The sequence below is a fragment of the Drosophila melanogaster genome, chromosome 3L (assembly GCF_000001215.4).
Source record: "Drosophila melanogaster chromosome 3L".
Classification (NCBI taxonomy): domain Eukaryota; kingdom Metazoa; phylum Arthropoda; class Insecta; order Diptera; family Drosophilidae; genus Drosophila; species Drosophila melanogaster.
The window spans coordinates 27,320,649-27,341,031 of NT_037436.4; the positions used below are offsets into that span (position 1 = coordinate 27,320,649).

The 20,383-nt window shown below is 37.6% G+C and overlaps 1 protein-coding gene across 5 annotated transcripts in view; it reads left to right on the forward strand.

Annotated features, from left to right (window-relative positions):
• The window catches only part of Dbp80 (Dead box protein 80), a gene marked incomplete at its 3' end in the record, with an annotated part of 142,844 nt that overhangs the window by 41,333 nt on the left and 81,128 nt on the right, over positions 1-20,383 (forward strand). For 4 of the 5 annotated variants that reach the window (NM_001276241.1, NM_001276239.1, NM_001015151.3 and 1 more), the window contains exons 5-6: positions 11,346-11,460; positions 11,521-11,698. In NM_001276241.1, coding sequence (NP_001263170.1) covers positions 11,346-11,460; positions 11,521-11,698 — 293 coding nt within the window. Of the gene's footprint in view, positions 1-2,645; positions 2,927-11,345; positions 11,461-11,520; positions 11,699-20,383 lie in introns of all 5 variants that reach the window. The other variant, NM_001276240.1, reaches the window with a different exon arrangement.

Genomic DNA, 20,383 nt, shown 5'->3' on the forward strand with positions numbered 1-20,383 from the left:
ATTTGATTTCGAAATAGAGTATAGAAAAGGCGAGCGAATGGCGCATGTGGATTTTCTCTCTCGAAATCCAGTGCTTGAACAACAGAATGGTATGAATAAGATTTCAGAGTTAAGAATCAATTTGACCGAGGTATCTGATAATTGGTTAGTTTCAGAACAACAGCGAGATACTGAGATACAAGATATAATTGTAAAGTTAAAAAATAATGAGTTCCCAGGAAATCTGGATAAAACATATGAATTGCGAAAGGGAATACTTCATAGAAAAATTCAGCGAAATAGTAAGACCAAATGTTTGCCGGTAATACCAAAGGGGTTTTCGATGGGCCGTCATAAATCACGTCCATGAATCCATTATGCATCTTGGATGGGAAAAGACGCTGGACAAATTCAGCGAAATAGTAAGACCAAATGTTTGCCGGTAATACCAAAGGGGTTTTCGATGGGCCGTCATAAATCACGTCCATGAATCCATTATGCATCTTGGATGGGAAAAGACGCTGGACAAAGTCTATTGTTATTACAAATTTTGAGTGGCAAAAATGATTTGAAGGAATATGTCATCACCAAGTTTGTTTATTTTCATCACACACTAAATGTAGATTCTGATAGCTGCATTAAGGCTGTAAAATCAGCCGTGTCCTTGTTTGGTTTACCCACTCGAATTATAGCAGATCAAGGACGTAGTTTCGCAAGTAAAAGCTTTAGCGATTTTTGCTCCTCTCAAAAAATTAATCTACATTTAATTGCTACGGGTGCAAGTAGAGCAAACGGTCAGGTAGAACGTGTCATGAGTACCCTGAAAGGTATGCTAACGGCTGTCGAGTCTAGTCAGAGATCATGGCAGGATGCGTTGGCTGAAGTGCAGCTAGCAATGAATTGCATGATTAATCGTGTGACTAAGTTTAGCCCTTTGGAATTATTGATTGGTAAAGAAGCTCGACCTTTTGGCTTGTTGCCGCTAAACGAAGATAACGATGATGAGGTAGACAAAGAAAATTTGAGAAAGGAGGCCAAAAAGAACATGAAAACTCAAGCAGAATACGATAAAAATAGGTTTGATAAAAATAAGGCTAAGATAGTACATTTCAAAGTGGGTGATCACGTTTTGCTCAAAAACGAAGAACGTCATCAAATTAAACTCGATCCTAAATTTAAAGGGCCATTTGAGATAATTGAAGTATTGGATGGAGATAGATATACGCTAAAATCTTTAACATGTAAACGAACATATAAGTATTCTCATGAATGTTTAAGAGCAATTCCAAATAATCAGATACACGATGAGTTATGTAAAGACAGGGACAGCACGATGGGAGTTGTGTCTGTTGCCCAATAGAGAAACTGAAGACCGCACCATAGCAGAAGAGACTTGTTATGGCGGGGGTCATTTGTGTAAAAGGAACTACACAAAATATAAGTTCAGTTTGTGCAAAAGGAACTACACAAAATATAAGTTCAGTATGTGTAAAAGAACCTACACAAAATGTAAGTTAATTGTGTGTAAAAGGAACTACACTAAAGATAAGTTTATTATGTGTAAAAGGAACTACACTAAAGACAATTTTATTATGTGTAAAAGGAACCACACTAAAGATAAGTTAGTTATTTGTAAAAGGAACTACAAAATTTGTTTGATTTAAAAGATTAAGAAAAATGTGTTAAAGGAATTACACGAATGGTATGATTTATTAAATTTAAACTATGTTACGAAAATTTAAATAATTGAGTCATGTTATGATAAGGATAAAATTTGAATCAGAAATAGAATAAATGGAAAACATTCTTAGAAATATCCAGAGAGCCTTGGAATCCTGAAGTATTATCACTTATGTGGTAGATTTAAGACAACACACGAGGACGTGTATTATGTCAGGAAGGCCGTGTCGCATTACGGATGTATTCTGACCACTGTACGTGTCTGTCATATTATTAACATGGTTTGACCACTGTGCTTGCAAGACGCAGCTGCACAATGAGTTCGGTATATTGAGAGGTCATTCTTAAAATTTGACTACCACGAAGAATATGACTGGCGTCAAAGTACCGTTACGAGTGAGGCGACGGCGTTGTAGCGCTGTCGCCTAAAGTAGTCCAGCTAGCGTGTGTAAAGGATAGATCGATGCGTAGAAAATACGATCAGTTGCATACAGACGATCGCACACGTCGGTTGGAATTCGCTTCACTCAAATAGTTTAATTGCCAACATGGGAGATCAGGCACAAGAAAATGTCAACGCTGCGACATATATATTACTATTTCTTTTATATATTTAAATAATTATACCGTTAAAGCAATGCATAACAAAAAAGAACTTGTGAAGTGAATATGGTGAATATATGGTTTAAACATTTGTCTTTGGCATTGGAAAGCCAATAAGATGTATAAAAGACATCTAATATTTTGTGTCTACCTATGTTTTCTACCTCATTGTTATATAGAATATGATCAATTTGGTTCCAGGAAGTCACATGGTTGCCTGGAACAAGTTAAGCGGCTTGTCAATCACTTAACACATAGCTTTGAGTCCAAGCTCTACACAAGACTCTTTCTCGACGTCAAGCAAGTCTTCGACAAAGCATGGGACGAGGGACTTTTGTACACAATTAAGACTCTCGTTATGGCACCTCCTTACTATATTTTAGGATCGTCCATCATCTATCGGGTCTTTGAGGGAGCAGTGGGAGACTCTCGTTCGAGCATGCAGGTCATCTACACAGGAGACATAATGGTTCTGTCCTCCAGTACTCCCTCGGTCAAAGAACTCGTGGCAACATACGCTGACGACACAGCTATGCTTGCGTCCCACATGTAAGCAGACCGGATGGCAACACATCAGTTCTTTTTCCCTCCGACGTCTGAAGAGGACCCACACTGATCTCCTACCCGTATTATTTCTTGGCTAGGGCTTGACTTCGCCCCCGAAGTAAGTATTACTAGTGGTGGCTAGTGGTTTAGCTATGTGATTGTTAAATAATAACAAAAGTAGCAAAACTGAAAAGCTCACAATATTGTTAGCGCTTAGGAATACTCTAAATAGAAAGTCTTCAAAGCGCGGAGTCTTGAACCCAATTCTGGGGCGTCAGCATTGTCTACACAAAGCTACTTAGTTGGTAAGGGTTAATTAGTTGTTAATTATATACAATATAATTAAATTATGTATATAATTATGTTTATAATAATGTATAATATATAATTAAATATATTATACATAATTATAAATTTATTATTATTAAGGGCTTGTGGGTTTATAGGTGTACTGCGACCCAGTCGGATCTATTGTACTACCCCTTCATGACTCAAAGATCCCCCTGAAGTCCAATGCACTGTATAAATGCTACAATTTTATTGGGGTTCAGGGCTGCAATTGTTTCCCGTGGGACTACATATATGCCCAGGAGTCTGTTCCTCCTGATGGAAAGCGCAATGCATATAATATGTGCAGAAGCGACAGAGTTCACTGTCTGCAACGCCAATCTTGTGCAAATGGCTGTGAAGTCAACAATGCCCCGTAAGAAGGCCAGTAAAAATGCGCACCGTGTTTTTTCCGTGTGTCATTAAAGTCATTAAATACGTTTTATATATATTCACGGAGGAGAATCTTAGACTGCCTAAGTCCTGGTAGGTGTTCCCAGAAGGACAGACGTTTTTCTTCCTCTAGTGACTTTAGAGGACCAACACCACAGAAGGGTTCGGGCCCAATTAGAGGGTTCTCTGCCCCTTTCCTGGCTAGGTTGTCCGCTAGCTCATTTTGTGTCCCGGTACCCACCTTATTGTGAGTTTGTTGACAGCTCCTAGTTTGTCTAGGGCTGTCCTCACTTCATTTACTAGCTTAGATGTTATCTTAGCTTTGCTGTGCGCCTTTATGGCTGCTTGACTATCAGGAAGTATAGCAATGTCCTTGCCACGATAGTTCATTTGCAGATTAAACTCCGCACAGCGTTCAATAGCACAGACTTCAGCTTGAAAAATGCTGGTGTATCTGCCCCTTGATTCGTCGTATTTTAACCTGGGGCCTACATTCCCTCGTCGGTGAGAGATCCGTCTGTATACCACTTTATTGTTTGTGGTTTCATAGGGTTTACTTTCCCCAGGGTTGTCCAACTGTTTTTATTACTGAGATGAGTGCTGAAGTTCTGAGCGAACCTATGCTCAGCTGGCATTTCATCCCTTGGTTGCATTAGCAAAGGGATATCCCTTTTTACGCTTTCAGCATCCTTGTGAGGTTGCAGTCATTTCCTGCTTCCTAAATTCTTATTAGGGTGGCTTTCCGTTTCATTTCAATGACGATATGAAGCGGTGTCACCTCCATTAGTACTTCTAGGGCTGCCGTGGGACAGGTACGCATTGCTCCTGTCATGCATACACAGGCCATTCTCTGCAGCTTATGGAGTTTCGCCTTAGTGGTGCTCTATCACACCAGACTATTGCCCCATACGTTAATATGGGTCTCACTACCATGAGGTACAGCCTTCTTATTATGCGTGTTGAGGTTCCCCACGACTTACCAGCAATGTTTATACACGTAAAAAGTGCTCTGGTGCACTTATCAATTGTGTTATCGACATGAGTTTTGAAGCTAAGTTTGGAGTCAAGGGTTATCTCAAGATACTTAACTTCATTGCTGGCCTCTGTGCGACATTCTGACAGGGTTATGGCCTTTATTCTCTGTAGCTTGTATCTATTTGTGAAGGGAACGATAACAGTTTTTATAGGACTAATGATATCGCAGTGTTTCCTCATATATACCTCTAGCTATAATGACATTATCGTCAGCACAGCCTTGGCAAAGTATACTCCTGCGGGTCAGTCTTTACAGTAACTCGTCTACCATCATGCTCCAAAGGAGTGGTGAGAGGACACCCCCTTGGGGGCAACCCCTTGTGGTAGATACTGTGGACGATTGTACTCCTATAGTGGCCATGGCTCGCCTAGATGCCAGTAGTGACTTGATCCATATGCTTGGTTGTCGCATCTAGTCCTCTTGCCAGGGATGCGTTGACAGCCTCATTGGAGGTATTGTCAAAAGCACCCTGGATGTCTAAGAATGCACATAACGCCACTTCCTTATGAGTCAGTGAATCCTCAATAAGGCTTTTCATGTGATATAGGGCAGTATCAGTTGATCTGCCCGCCCTGTAGGCATGCTGCGTCCGTTGGAGCGGATGCTCCACAAGCAGAGTGCTTCTAATGCTGACATCCACTAGCTTTTTTTTTTAGCAAAAACGATGTCAAGCTGATGGGTCTTAACGAATTCGGATCAGTGATATCCATCTTTCCAGCTTTCGGAATAAAGACCACTTTGGCTATACCCCAAGCAGTAGGTATGTGTACTAAAGCTAGGCTGCTGATCAGTATTTTCCTGATCGGTGTTGCGAGCTGACTTAACGCGCGTTGAAGCAGGATTGGCTGAATGCCATCTGGGCCCGGAGGGCTGGAATGTACCAATTGCCCATCTTAATCTCCGTTGTTACTATTGATTTTGCTTTGGCCGAATCAGTAGCACGCGGTCTACTTTGTGCCGTTACTGGGGTATTCCCATCCGTTTGAAGCGTGCTTCCCGGAAAGTGAGTTGCCAGTAGTAGCTCAAGTTTCTCCTTACTTCCTATAGTATAGGATTATAGTATTAAATAATATATATATATAAGTTAAGTGCCGAAGACCCCAGGTCGGCCCTAGGTTCGATATTACCTAAATGTTGGTTCCATATGAAATGATAATCGAATATTTTTTTTAGCTCTTTGTCTTTATTCCGCTTGCTAGGTATGAATTTGGTTAAATATCCTATCCAGTCCGATTCTTCTCCACGAGTGACAATTAGCTCCCCAGCTATGAGCGTCGAGCCCTCGGCCAGCCAGCATAAGTGCTTACCAGGCGCAACTGAGTGTTGCAGTCATCAGAGTGCCGGCCCAGCAACTCCGCACAATGCATTATGGGGCATTTGGCCTGTTTTTTTCTACAAAAATTAATACCTCCTAAACTATTGGAGATATTTGGATGAATTTTTTTTTTATGCGTTACACATGGCTCCAGGAATATTTTGGAAAAGTGGGCGTGCCCCAACTCCGCCCCAAATTTTTTTTTTTTTTTTAATAATATATTTTTAAAGTTTATTTTTAATTTCAATATTGTATAATTCATAACCGTCTTCCTCTTCACAATCAGTAGAGTCTGAAGAATTTGTATCAGGTTCAAATTCGCAAGCTAACATTTGAATGACTTCTGGTGGAAGAGATAGTCGCTTATGTTTTCGCCTCTTTAAATTTATTGATGATATTATGGGATCCGAAGTATCCATTGCTCTGTAAAAGACATCTGCGAAGCTACTCATAGTTTTTGCCTTGGCTGGGTTCAACAAAAGAATTTTAAGTATGGCTGCAAGATCCCGCAGGCAGCACTTCCGTGCAGCTTGAACCAAAAGACGTTCGTTGTGATTCTGCGCCCTTACGAGTTCATCTGCTTGCTGTCTTCGGCCACTCAAATTTTTTAAATAATATGACGATTTCGGGATTCCAACTAATTTCCTTTCCTATTTATTTTTCTCCTTTACCTTCAGGACTATGTGTTCTTCTAACCAATTTGAAAAAAAAATTAAAAATTCATTTATTTTTCGATTGCATTTTCTCCAATTTCGCAAAAGATTGACTGAAATCATTCTTTATTATTATTATTAGTTAATCGTTTATTAAAGTCTAGCTTGCTATCAGAAAAATGCCCACTGATAAAAGTGCAAATAGGTGTTGTTCTATAATAAAAACCTAAAGATTGATTATATATTTCAAATTATACTCTCCTTCTTCTTCTTTTTAAATTTTAACACTTTGAAAGTTAAGCTAAATTTTGCGCGCAAAGCAGCCACATGGTGTATGCTCGCAACAGCCGACTTTAACAGCTGTTATTATAACGGTGCATTGTTAAATTAACTTATGCGGGCTATATCATAACAGTTTAACGTATTTCCAATGTATTAATACTAAAATACTTCAAATTTGCATACCTGTGAAAAACACATTATTGTAAAAAAAACAGGCCAAATGCCCCATAGTGCAATGTTGCTAATCTTCCGCTGACACCGCGGAATACCAGAACTGTGCTGACGCTGATACGGGGGCAGCAGCGGCGGTCAGGCAGGAAACGCCCCACTTGCAGATCGTTGACCAGTTCATCCGTAACGGTTGTACGGAGTGAGGGGCCAAGGGAAGCGTTTTGCTGGTGTTAACTTATTTATATTACTTAAGTTAGTTACGAATACTTCCTTGAAATAACTCCATGCATTCTTGAGATTAAATGGTATCACGTAAAAGCTTCGACTCTTCAGATCATTTAGCCGAATTTCGACTGACTGGCCAGCGTTTTGCCGGCCGCTCGTAAGCTCCGCGGCCCAACGCATAGCCAAATCCCACAGTCACACGCGCACCGTATGCTACTTCGTCAACGGTACGCTGCGGCGCTCCAGAGTCGTAGGCCTATCGTCCGATGCTGACGCTGCGGCGCTCCAGAGTCGTAGGCCTATCGTCCGATGCTGACGCTGCGATGGAGGTGGGGTAGGAACCCGCTGGCAGTACAATAGAGGAGGAAGCAAGTGCTGCGTGTTTTTTTTTCGCACGGGTCCCCCGGCCACACCTCCCGCCCAACCGACCGAGGGGCGCTGCCGTGTATCGTATGGCTCGATTCGCGAGAAGATAGAGGATATTAATATAATGTAAAATAACTCTAATAAATATTAGTGTTAGTAGGATCTAATTATGTACTAAAGAAGTTAAAATTGATTGCTTTAAGAGCGGCAGAGAGAAAGGATAACAGATAATAGAATAAAGTCTATTATAGTCAGAACATAAAACTCTGTAAGGGTCATACAACTCATAGTTAGATCTGCAATGATTTAAGATAAGGGGTATATAGTTTCTAGTAAATCTACTTGGAACCGAGAAGTTAAGCCGACTAATCAAGTCAGGTCTCTAAACATCCCCACGAATAAGCTTACAAATAATGACTGTTCCAAGCATAGTTCTACGGTTAGCTAGGGAAGGTACATTAAATAAAAGTAGTCTACTGGAATAAGAAGGTAATATACGGTTTGCATCCCAATTTAGGCGCCGCAAGGCAAAAAGTAAGAAATTTTTTTTAGACCGATTCAATGCAGTCCGAGTGGACTGCGGAAGTTTTTTGGCGAAAGTTTTTGTTATTTCAGTTGGCAACGTCAGGGACGTTGGCTCCCCACAGAGTCTAGACTTTGTACTTTTGCACTTTGCTATGCGCAAATGACAGCTAAGCTTAATCGAAGGGCTCTCGATCTTTGATTACATCTTTGATAAGTACATTTCGTACTTAGTGTGTGTGCGTGGTTGGGGAGTTGTGGGTGTAGAATGGAAATGTTACTTCCCCATCCTTAAGAAAAAACCGTGTCCTCAGGCGTTTAGATTAGGGTACAATACAGTGGTATTGGGGTGTGCAATATTGTCTGTTTTAGGACTTATAATAATTTAATTTTTTAGGATTTGATTTTTAAATTTTACAATTAACTTTTGGGGTATAGTCTTATATTTATAGACAATATTACAAGAATAACTATTATGATTAATGTTGTAAGTGTTATTATTTGAGTGTTATTTATTTGTATTTGTTACATTATTGTTTACATAGATAGTTTGAGTATAGTCTAACATTGTGTTGGTAATTAATATTTTTTCTAAGTGGACAGAACAATTGAATGCTTTTATCATGGTATTGCCTTCTATTGATACAGTTTTGGTTTAGGATAGTCTTGGGAAGATTCCAAGTTGTGATTATATTAGGCTCTACATGTCTTATTTCAAAATCAGAATGTGTTTTGCTGTATCTACATTATGTTGGGTCCTGGTTTAGTATACCAGTTATACATTTATTTACAACTAAGCTTTGAGAACGTGCCGCGTAAGTTTGATTATTGTGTGAAAAATATTTGTCACGTATTGTTTCAGTTAGTATGTTATTTTTTCCGTCTGGGTAGGGTATTATTTTAAAAACTGGTGTTTTCGTTATTTCTCTTGGAATGTGGGATAATATCAGAATTTCGTTCGTATCAGATTTAAGCCAAGCTGAAGTTTTAATATTAAAAAGTTGTTCAGAATTGACGTGAATTAATGAATCGTGTTTTAAAAGTTTTGAATTAAAGATACCTAATCGTGTCAATTGCAAACCAAGCTCTATATCTTCAATGTATTCAGAGAATTGTTGTAACTTGAAAATTATTAAATTTATCATTTGTTCTCCTTCAAAGTTATTATTTAAATGATTAGTCAATTCGATTACTTGGTTAATGACTTCTATTACGTGGTTAAGTTCGCTTATTTGTACATTATTTTTAGAGATGTCGGCTATTTGTTGTTGTAATTCTTCTTTATCTTCTTGATCTAAAGTACCGAATAAGTATTTGTAAATTGTTCCCATAAAGTTAACAAGACCGCGTTTAGTGCGTCTTACAATTCGTAGACCGTTCATTTCTCTGTTAAGTTTTTCTACTAGATACTGTATTTGTGGTGAGTTATTAAAATGTTGAGCTTGCTTAATAAGTTCTTCGTAAGTATTTTCTGTTTTAGTTAAGTTAATAGATAAGTAATGATATTCGTGGCTTATCGGTAAATCTATTAATCCGGTTTGAAAGATTAGGTAGCCGTTTTTGACCTGGATAGGGGTTACTTCTAGGTATTGTGTGTTAATTGTCGATAGGAGGAATAACATGAGTATCATGCTAGGGAGTAGGCCTGTAATTATCGGTTTTATATTCACTTTTATTAATATTCTTTTTTTTTTAGCATAAATTTATAGTGTATTATCTTTCTACCTCTATTTGTTTCTTCGAAATGTTTATCATCTATTTGTCTTAAATTTCCTGTCTTTTTTTAATGGGTTAGTCGTTTTTGATCTAACTAGAGCGGATTCTTTAAAGTTTGTGTCTATGTTAAAGTCGTGTCTATTTTCATTGATTTTTTGCGCAACAAAAATTTTAAGAGCTTTATGTTTGTACTGATTGTGGACATGGTGTATTTCCACTACATTGCTGGATTATATTTTTTGAATTTGTGCTTTATGCTAAATATAGAATCGGTGTAAAAAAATGGACAATCACGAGTCCCTTCGACAAAAGCATGGTTTCAGGAATGAAAAAAAAAAAACATTCAGCAATTATTTTGAAAAACGCTATCGCTCATGGTTAACCAACCAAAACAAGGATGAATCGGAAGCACAAATGTGGGTAATACTGCTCGTCGAGATTTAACAACTTCCAAGTATTCTCCGATATAACTGGCGTTGACATCCAAATTATTTTAAAGATGAGGACAATTTTAATATGCATGTCATGTCAATTGCCAATAGACTTGGATAAGTATGAACAACTGTGCCATAAGGCCGAGATACTTATTATTGACAAGCTTCCCTGGCTTCCAATGGCAGGGACCGTTGGTAAGATTCTGGTTCACTCGACACATTTGGTTGAAAAGACAGTTCCTTCAGTCGGTTCTTTTGGCGAAGAGGCTGCATGATTTAATTTTTAACGTTGAAATAGATATAGAAGAAGAATATATTCACAAAAAAAATAATCTAAAGGTGTGTATAATTATCAACGTTTCATAAATCGTTTACGAGATATTAATTTATGATAAAAAACATGTCAAATTCCCCATAGAGAGATGGCTTGTCAATAAATATTTCAATACAATCTCGAACGTCTAACACACCACCGATATTACTGCTGTTATTGCCTTCACTATTGATGAACGCCCGGCGTTAGCATAGACATTTACAGCTGTAACTTATCATCGTCAAAAACGCACAGATTTATTGATTGGCTCGAGTCTCTTCTACGAATTTCTTTGCGTCGGACAAGTCTAGCCCATAACTGGTTGGCCCCCGACGACTTCGACAAAAATAAACTTGCTTGTAAAATCTGGGTCCATATGAATGTCGAGATCTCAGAAACTGTAAAAGCTAGAAATTGCAGACAAACATGGCAAGAAGGAATTGTACTTTATTGGGTATTACACAAATTCTGCATGCTTAAAATCATATTTCTAGTTATAGTATTATCTCGGCGCTTTTACGATCAGACGACATGGCAAGTATAACTTATTATTTATTTGAAAGTGCTTCCTTCGACATACTATTCAACGAATTTAGTTTATTCTTCTAGTCAATGAGTACCGGATATAAAATAAAGACTTCAGGTTTTTATATAATGGTGTCTGTGTAGGAGAGTCGTATAATAGTATTTCATTAAATAATAATATATTATATTTATAGTTATTATAATATTATTACCATTGAATAAACAAAATGCTCACGTGATGAATAACAAATATTTTAAGGTTCTGTGTTTATCCCCTACGTACGAGTTGGCAATTCAAACTGGAGAAGTGGCTGCGCGAATGGGACAATTTTGTCGGGAAATAAAGCTAAGATTTGCAGTACGCGGAGAAGAGGGTATGTTCTTTTACCATATTAAAAAACATCTAAAACAATTTGTTCCGTTCTACATTAAAGTTGATCGCAGTAAAAAAATTGAAGAACACATTTTGATTGGCACCCCAGGAAAACTTTTGGATTGGGGAATAAAATTTCGTTTATTTGATATGAAGAAAATATCCGTTTTTGTATTGGATGAAGCAGATGTAATGATAGCCACCCAAGGTCATCATGATCAATGCATTCGAATACACAAGTATGTATATATATGTTATAGTATTAATCAACCCGACCTTGTCTTGTTATACCTCTTACTCGTAGACTAAGAGGATATACCACATTCGATGAAAAGTAGAAGGTAGAAGGAAGCGTTTCCAACCATATAAAGTATATATATTCTTGATCAGGATCTATAGCCGAGTCCATCTAACTCTGTTCTTCCGTCCGTCCGTACGAACGTCGAGATTTCAGGAACAATAATAGCTGGAAGGTTGAGAACAAGCATACAGAACTGCCACACCCACAATTTTCAAAAATGTTATGACATTTGTTCATATTTCTTGTTAATTTGTTTTTTGTCAATGCACTTTTAAAAAATGTTTCGATTTTCCTTCTTTTTATTGCTTGTCTCGCCAATTTCTATTGGCATACCAAAAACACTTTGGCACGGCCCTTCTCACATAAAACGCCCAAAACGGTCACGCTCTCACTTTTGAAAACATTTAAAATTTTTCAATATCCCAATATCTTTTGATATCCCAGAAAAAACTATAAAATTAAAAAAAAAAATCCATTACATTCCACTACGGTAATCTTTAATCTTTTACCAATTTGATATTTTTAAACAGCGCGTAATTTCATCATATTGCTACGAAATTGGCCAAAACTCCCCAAATATGTAAATTCGTTTCTTCAATCATAATTGATTTCGACCCGAAAATCGTCTTCTAGCACAACACGCACAACACGCTTTCTCGTCTCTTGTTTTTAATCACATAAGCAAGCAAATTCTATTTTTAGATTTCTTACGCTCTCAGCGTAAGCGAGGGGACAGAGGGCAATTTTGGCCGTCACCAAAAAAGTGGCTGCATAGTGCCAAAACAATGTATGGCCGTTACGCATCTTGTTATTCTAGTGTCTTTGGTTCGACGTTCCATACATAACGGGTTATTTTTTAATTCTAATGTTGCATTTGTTTGTGTCAGTGTGTCAAGTCCTATTATGACGTCAAATTTTGAGAGGCCTGGAAGAATGAAGAACTGGAGACTTTTATTAATTGGTTTGATTAAGCATTAATATTTGTTATTGTGTCGTAATCATGAGGCTTTTTTACTGTGAACGGTACCTGCGTTAATTTGAGTTCTGGCAGGGGCTGAATGTAGTTTTTTGAAAACTCGGTGTCTTTCAATAGTTTTATGGCTCTCTTGCAATCCTTATTTCTATGAACAGTAGCAGGGACTTTTGTCTAAAAAATGTAATTGATCAAAATCTGTACATTCTTGCAATCCTTATTTCTATGAACAGTAGCAGGGACTTTTGTCTAAAAAATGTAATTGATCAAAATCTGTACATTCATCCTCAATATTATGAACGGCCGTCTCGGCCTCTTGTTCATAGTCGATACCGCCCGCACTAGCTAAGTCGTCTTTATGTTCTAAATAGTTAACACTTTGTCTTTGGTCCCGTTATTCTACCAGTGCCACTATATGATCTCTTTGGTGCTTGTTCGTAGCCGTTTTGTCAGGACTAGCCAATGTATCGGCAAGCTAGTCTAATTCGATAACGGTGGCTGCCTAGTTTGGTTCTGATCCATTCGTATGACCCGCATAGATTTGTCAGTATCTTGTAACTGAACTGGCGCTTGAACTGGTATGCCTGCTTGGTTGTATTGTATCCAATAAAATTAGGGTTTTTGGCTCTTTGGGGACCATAACTATTCCTATCTTTCTCAGTTTGTTTTTTCTCAGCCTTCTAACTCTCATCCCCAAATCTTCTGAAATAATTTAGGGCACATTGATAACGCTCGTGGATTGATTCAACTTCCTGAGCGAGAGCTGTTGGTAAGTTTTTGATTTGGGTCCCTTGGAAAACAAGAAATTACTCTATGATTTTTTTGTTCCCGTTATAAATACCCGTAATGCGTCCAACCTAAAAACGCACAAATGTACTGAGATTATTTAGTAAATATATATTGCTGCCGATGTTCATGATGTTCACAATAGCACGTTGTTGCATTTGAAAATATCCCACTGTTGAAATTGGTTTAGTGAGCTTTGTTTGCTTTTCATCTGGTAATATTGCCATTACCAGCCATCGTTACGATGGCTTGCGAAGGTCAAAATGTGCTCATCGTGCGTTTAATGATCTTAATTTAGTTTATTTGCGTGATGATGACCGATGCTTTTAATGTCTCAAGAACAACTAACTCTAATCTCTTAAGTTATGCTTCTGTTTAAAGACAAAGCTTCACTCTTCTCTTAAAGCTCTAAGGGCACTTAACCACGTTAAGAAATAAAATGATCGCAGAAATAGTTTTCACGCCTTTTTTCTTTTGATCTCAGCTTAAGACTTAATTTTAGTGACAAAAATCTTTTTTATACTGCCCTATTGTTTACATTATTTCTGGAGCGAGATCGCCCGCTTGGGATATCGATTGTAAACAGTTAGCGGATGTGGATTGTGTACATTGCGTGAGATTCTCCACTCTGAATATTCTTATTTCTTTCGAATGTGATGATTATGTGAATATGCCATTTATTGCCCATTTGTTTATATTTTTTGGGGCGCGAAATCGCCCTCTTGGGATATTGATTGCCTATGCTTGTGCTGGCATTACAGGGTAACACAGCTGTTTCTTGTTCTATTTCTTGTTGTGTGGTTCTTGATTATTTTTTTCTTGCTTATTAAATTTAATATATAAGAAGGTTAGTCGATTTAGTGTACAACATTTTAAATAGGACAAGAAAAATGATAATAACAATAATTAAAAAATTTTGTTTTATAAAATGTCGTATTATTTTCTGGAATTAATCGTAAAACATCATTATGTTCTACCATTTTTATCTTAGTTACATTAATCGGTAAATACAATGGAGTTAAATCAAATGCTGGACTGAAGGAATTTTCGCTTTTTTTTTATCGTTTTATTCTTATAATTTTGCTTCCATTTATTTTTATTTCGCCATATAGTTCTTGACAATTTTGAGAAATTGTAGTTTCAGTTAGATTCCATGTAAATAATACTTTGGTTCAACGTATTGGATAATTTCCTTTGAGGGAGTCGGCATAAAATTAAAAATTGGATTCTTACGCTCATTTATATTTTTAATGCATTAATTGATAACTTCTGTTTTGTCGTGATTCTAAATTTTGTTCTCATCTTCAAAATATGTTTGTTGATCTGAATAGTCTAGCTTAATACCCATTATGTTTAAGATAGGGAATTATTTTAATGGTGGTGATGGTTTTTTGGTTAATAGGGATATGTCAAATGACTAATAATTCGTTATTTTTGTGGTAAATCCAAGTTGACGTTTTGTTATTTGGGTTGTTCATGCTTTCTAACTAGTCGTAATTGCGTTATTTCGAATTAAAACGACGTGAAAGTTGCATTCCCATTTCTATGTCTTCTATGTATTCAATAAATTGCATAATTTCACAAACAAGTGTGTCAATACTATTACGGCTATTTTCTGTAGTCCTGGATTTGGATTGAAAATTCTGCAATAGGATCTATTATTTTGTTAATTTGTACCATATCATTTTCATCAGGTGTTCCAAAAAGAAATTTAAAAGATGAACCAATTATGTCAAAAATACATAATTACGTTTCCGCTGGTTTTGCTGATGAATAGTTAAGCCATTTAATTCTTTCAGTATTTTATTGTATAAGTATTTCATTCTTGTCGAGTCTGTGATTTTGTTACCAAAAGAATTAGTGATGACATTGATATCCATTAAATTAATTCTTGGACAATGATGTTTATATACCACGGGTATTTGAATTTGATTGCTTGAGAAGAGTAAGTAGCCAAGGTCGGAATCTGGGTTGGTATATGAATTATTTGACTGTGGCCCGTGGTGAATAATAGAAGCATCACTATGCACACGGTTCCTCTGGAAGTTTATCTGTATTAGTTATCTTTTGTTTCTTAAATTGTGTTAAATTGCATTTGGTTTCCCTATGTCCATTACTGATTTTGTAATGGTCTTCATATATTCCTTCTACATTTATATTTGGTTTAAATGGTTTTTCTAATTTTCCTCTTTGAAGTGGACCTTTCCTGTATTTCGTGTAAATATTAAATTCCTGCGGATCTTCATTTATTTTATCTATTTTATTTTCTTTAAAAGAGTTTCAAATATTGGATGTTCAGAATATTTAGGTTTATTTCTATTTTGCTTAATTTTATTTCTTCGTCATCAGATGCATTGATTATACGGAATTTTTCATTTATTTTTTTATGTACGTATGCTACACCGTTCTTTGACTTATTAAGCAAAGCTTCTATTCCTATTGCTTCAAACCATCGCTTCAGAGTCAAAGCTTCGTCTCTGCCTGCCTTTAGTAATTTGGGTTTACTCAACTAATTAAAGCATTAATGCGTTTCTGCATTATATCCAGTCCTTTGTTTTGATTTGCTCAAGTATAGCAAATTTAGAATAAATGTCAAGGCAACTGTTGTAATGTTTTCCCTTAGATAAAAATAAATAAATAATTATCTACCACAAATTTGCCTTGGCAATGTTCAGGATTAGGTGTGAATTTGTGGATTTGTTTATATTATATATATTATGAATCAGTTGTTGGCTATTTGGAAAGAAGAGATTTTCTTTAAATAATTTTGTCATTTTCTTTATACTTGGATGTAAAAGTCTTTCATTACTTGAAGGATAATTTCTTTGAAATCGGCGTATGGAATAACATTCTTTAATAGGAAAATACTGCGAATTACTTTAGCGTAGGAGGTATTAATAATTTCTCTGTGTGCTCGTTGAATAATTTCAAAATCTAAGTCGCTCTCAATATATATGGTAATGTTTCTAAGAATAAAATTATCAAGTAACATTTCTTTGGCCTTTTCGAGTGTCATTGCATCATATAGATGCATATAATGAATTAAGGACTTAAAGAAAATGATTTGTTTTTTGAAAGAGTTTAATATAATTTGATGATAAATAATTATGTTACGTTAAGCAACCAATTGAATTGCTTTAAAACGTATGAACTAAGAAAGGCAATAAACATAACATGGAATCATAACAGCAATAATGAATTTAAATTTGGAAAAATAATAACGTCCCGAATGGCGATTGATCTGTTCTGTAACACACATACCACATATATGTATGCAATAGGTCATTATTATAATGTGAGAAACACTTCCTTTAAGGTTTTTAAATGTTAAAATGTATTAAATGTTAAATGTCCGTGTAAACAATTATTTTGTTATCCCTTATCTTCGAATAAGAAACGTCGTAAATAAGTCTGCCTCCACTATAGCTTCTGTGAGTAAGGGTGATTGTTTATTTATTAATCTCTTATTGTTTTCTATCCAAACCATTTCTCCTACCATTACCATCATTTGGTCAAGTGCTTTTTGCTGAGCTGATGCCATTTTTTCCTTAATTCGCACTGCATTATTTTTGAAGGTTGAGTGAATTGCGTCGATGGGTCTCTCTTTTGTCTCCGAATGGATTGATCTGTTGTACTTTATGGTTGCAAGGAGAATATTTTCGACAGTATTCCCTACCTGTGCTTAAAACTTATGAGATCGTGCTATATCACCAAGAGTGCCATGGAACCGCACAATCTTTCCATTAGAGGAGCTGAGCAAAAAAATACCAAAGCAATGCTGAGCATTGCTTTAATGGTTTTTATACCCGTTACTCGTAGAGTAAAAGAGTATATTAGATTCGTTGAAAAGTATGTAACAGGCGGAAGAAATCGTTTGCGACCATATAAAGTACATATCAGGATCAATAACCGAGTCGATCTGCCCATGTTCGTCCACATATTTGAAAAATTTTTGGATATATATTCTATATATATTTATCTATTTATAAATATTTATCTATTTAAAATATTTATATATTTATATATCTATATATATTTTTTCACAATTTTATTAGTTGTTCTATCGAGTACCCAAAAAACTTGTAGTCGCGCCCACCCTAACGCCCTTAAGCCGCCAAACCGGTCACGCCGAAACTTTCCTTATAAATTTTGGCCTTGTTGAAACCTAAGTCTTTTATCCAGAGTGACACCGAGGTATTTCTGGGCGTTTAATTGATAGGGATAGCGTTTTGGACCTCTCGTGACTCGTGACTCTTCCCAGGATGCACCTCTCAAGTAATTGTCAAATGCTGGAAGCAGGCTTATTGGGCGATTGGAGTTTAATTCATCTGTTGGCTTCCCACTTTTATGGAGCATAATAATATTCGTCTTCTTTCTGGCGCTTGGGAGTCCCAGTCGAAGAGCAGAGTTGAAAATCAGTACAAGAAATAGCAAAGCTTAATGTCATCCTCACCAGCAGCCTTGATGTTGCGAAGGGATTTCATATCTTCTTTCAATTCTGTGATTTTAGTAGGCTTTAAAGAAAGAGCCATCTGCAATGGGGCTTCTAGGGATTCAGCCACCAGTTGTACTCGTCTTGGCGATGCTGTTTCGAACGGCTGGAATCTTTTCTCAAGATTTCTGGCAAACTCTTCAGCTCTGTCCTGTGGCGATTTTGCCCAAGTGCCATCTGGGTAATGAACTGGAAACTTAGGAGCAACTTGCCTTTTGAATCTCTTCGTGAGCTTCCAGAGCGCGAATTTTAAGCTTTTATTGGCAGTAGCTTTTTCCAGGAACGCCGGAGTTGTTTCTTGAAAGTTAAGAGTCCTACTGCTTCTGGAGGGAGAGCGATGCTGCTGCGCACGTTCCGTATGTGAACTGCGCCGCCAGAAGCTGCAATTTCTTCTTCATAAAAGTTTCGTCTGCTGTATTGGTCTCCGTATTGATGGTAAAGGCATTGTACAAGCTCGTCCTGGAACAGCCTTATATTCGCACCGGGTGGAACGAGCGTCCTAATAGGAGCGCCACTATGGGGTGACGTTGTGAGGGAAGCGATAAGCGGTAAGTGATTGGAAGATAGGTCATACGCTTCTCGTACTGATAGAAGGCTGCTAGCTATACCTTTTACAAGAAGAATTAGATACATGAAGGTACATCCATCGTATTATACGGGTAGTGAGTGGGCCTGCCTGTAACCAGAACTTGAGTTGAGCTGCCGGAAGTGCTGAGCCTCTAGCATTCCCTCGTATACTACCCCAGAGGTTATGCTTAGCGTTAAAATCACCTCCAATGATAAACTATTGTCCATGTTGACCAAGAAGATTCCAATTCCAAGGCAGGCCTGGAGGAAGATACACAGCTGACACCGCTATTTCGCCCAAAATAATGGAAATTATTACCGTTGCCACTTGTAGGTTATTCGTCGTAATCGATTGCAGGTGATAGTACGCGAATCCCTGCCTGATTAGAATACAAGCTTCTCTTCTGGGCGACCTCCTGGGTGATCTGCTTTAATAGATGTAACCCATCATATTGAGGTAGGATCAACGCCGACACTTTGGAACAATGTTTAAATTTTTATAATTTTTTTGCCCAATATCTGTCGATATCCCAGAAATATTATGAAATAATAATCCGCTTAGCGGAGAGTATCGATTTTTGACTATATATAACAATATATATATCTATATATAACAATAGACTGAATATGAATAGCAACTTGACACAATTCTTTCCAATGTATGGTGATTCTTGTACTTCCTTATATCTTGCTCTGAAAGCAGGGAAGGTGATTGCCTGCCCGGTTTCTTTCCAGTCCGGAATTTGAACAGGATTGGAACGACGATGTCCTCTTGGACCTCTTGGGAACAGTGTCAATTGCTACAGATAGAATTTCCATGTGAACTATTTCGGAAAACGTATTTCATCTGGATTATAACTGAATTTGTTTCGGGCGCCCATACACGTGTTGGTTCGACCCACTCCTAAACTCGCATGCTTTACTGACTAAGCTAGACGGGATGTGCATATACATATATAAGTAATTAATTACAATTATTTTCTTTTGGTTTGTGGGTCGCAAGCGACCGTTTATTTGGATTGATTAAATGAAACTAAAACTAAGATACAAAATATTTCCCTAGCAATCAAGTGTGGGCGTCGGCAGCGTCGCAGCAGGCATCGGCAGCGAAGCAGTGGCCGTCAGCAGCCACGCGGCGGAGAAGTGCAGATGATTGCACTTTAGCTGGCCGTCGACAGCGGAAAGAATGCGGCCTTTTGGTCAGCATTTTGGGCACTTGTGTTTACCCAGAAATGTTGTTGAAATATGAGATGTGGGACAATGACTTATAGGGCAATAACTCCTCCCCTCTTAATCGACGCTTGTCCTCAAGCGGTCATCTAAAGAACGGGATGTTGTTGAAACGCATTGTTGGTGGGGAGATCTGTGGTGGTTTGGGCACCGCGTCAAGGTGCGTCGATTTGTAGAACCACCTTTTTTCTCTCCGGCAGCACCGATTTGTCACGAAGATCAGGACAGCAATCATCATTAGTATTGTTGCGCCGAACACTCTGTTTATTGTTGAGTGCGTTCGAAGTTTGCGCAACTCGGATGAAGTTGCTTAAATGCTTCTAGCGAGAGAATTCGTAAGCGTCCCACCTCGTATGGAGTCAGCTGTATCAGTGGTGGCGCAGGTTTTGTTGAAGCCACTTCATTGTTGCTGAACTCTCGGCCGTTGATTTTCAGGGTCTCGTTCAGGATCGTTATCAAGTAAGTGCCGCTCAATCGTCTCTCGATGTCCCTCCACTTCACTGTGCCATTAAAGTCGTTGAGCAATATCAGCAATATCGTCTATGTCTTCTATTGCAGGGATATGTTCTGCATTG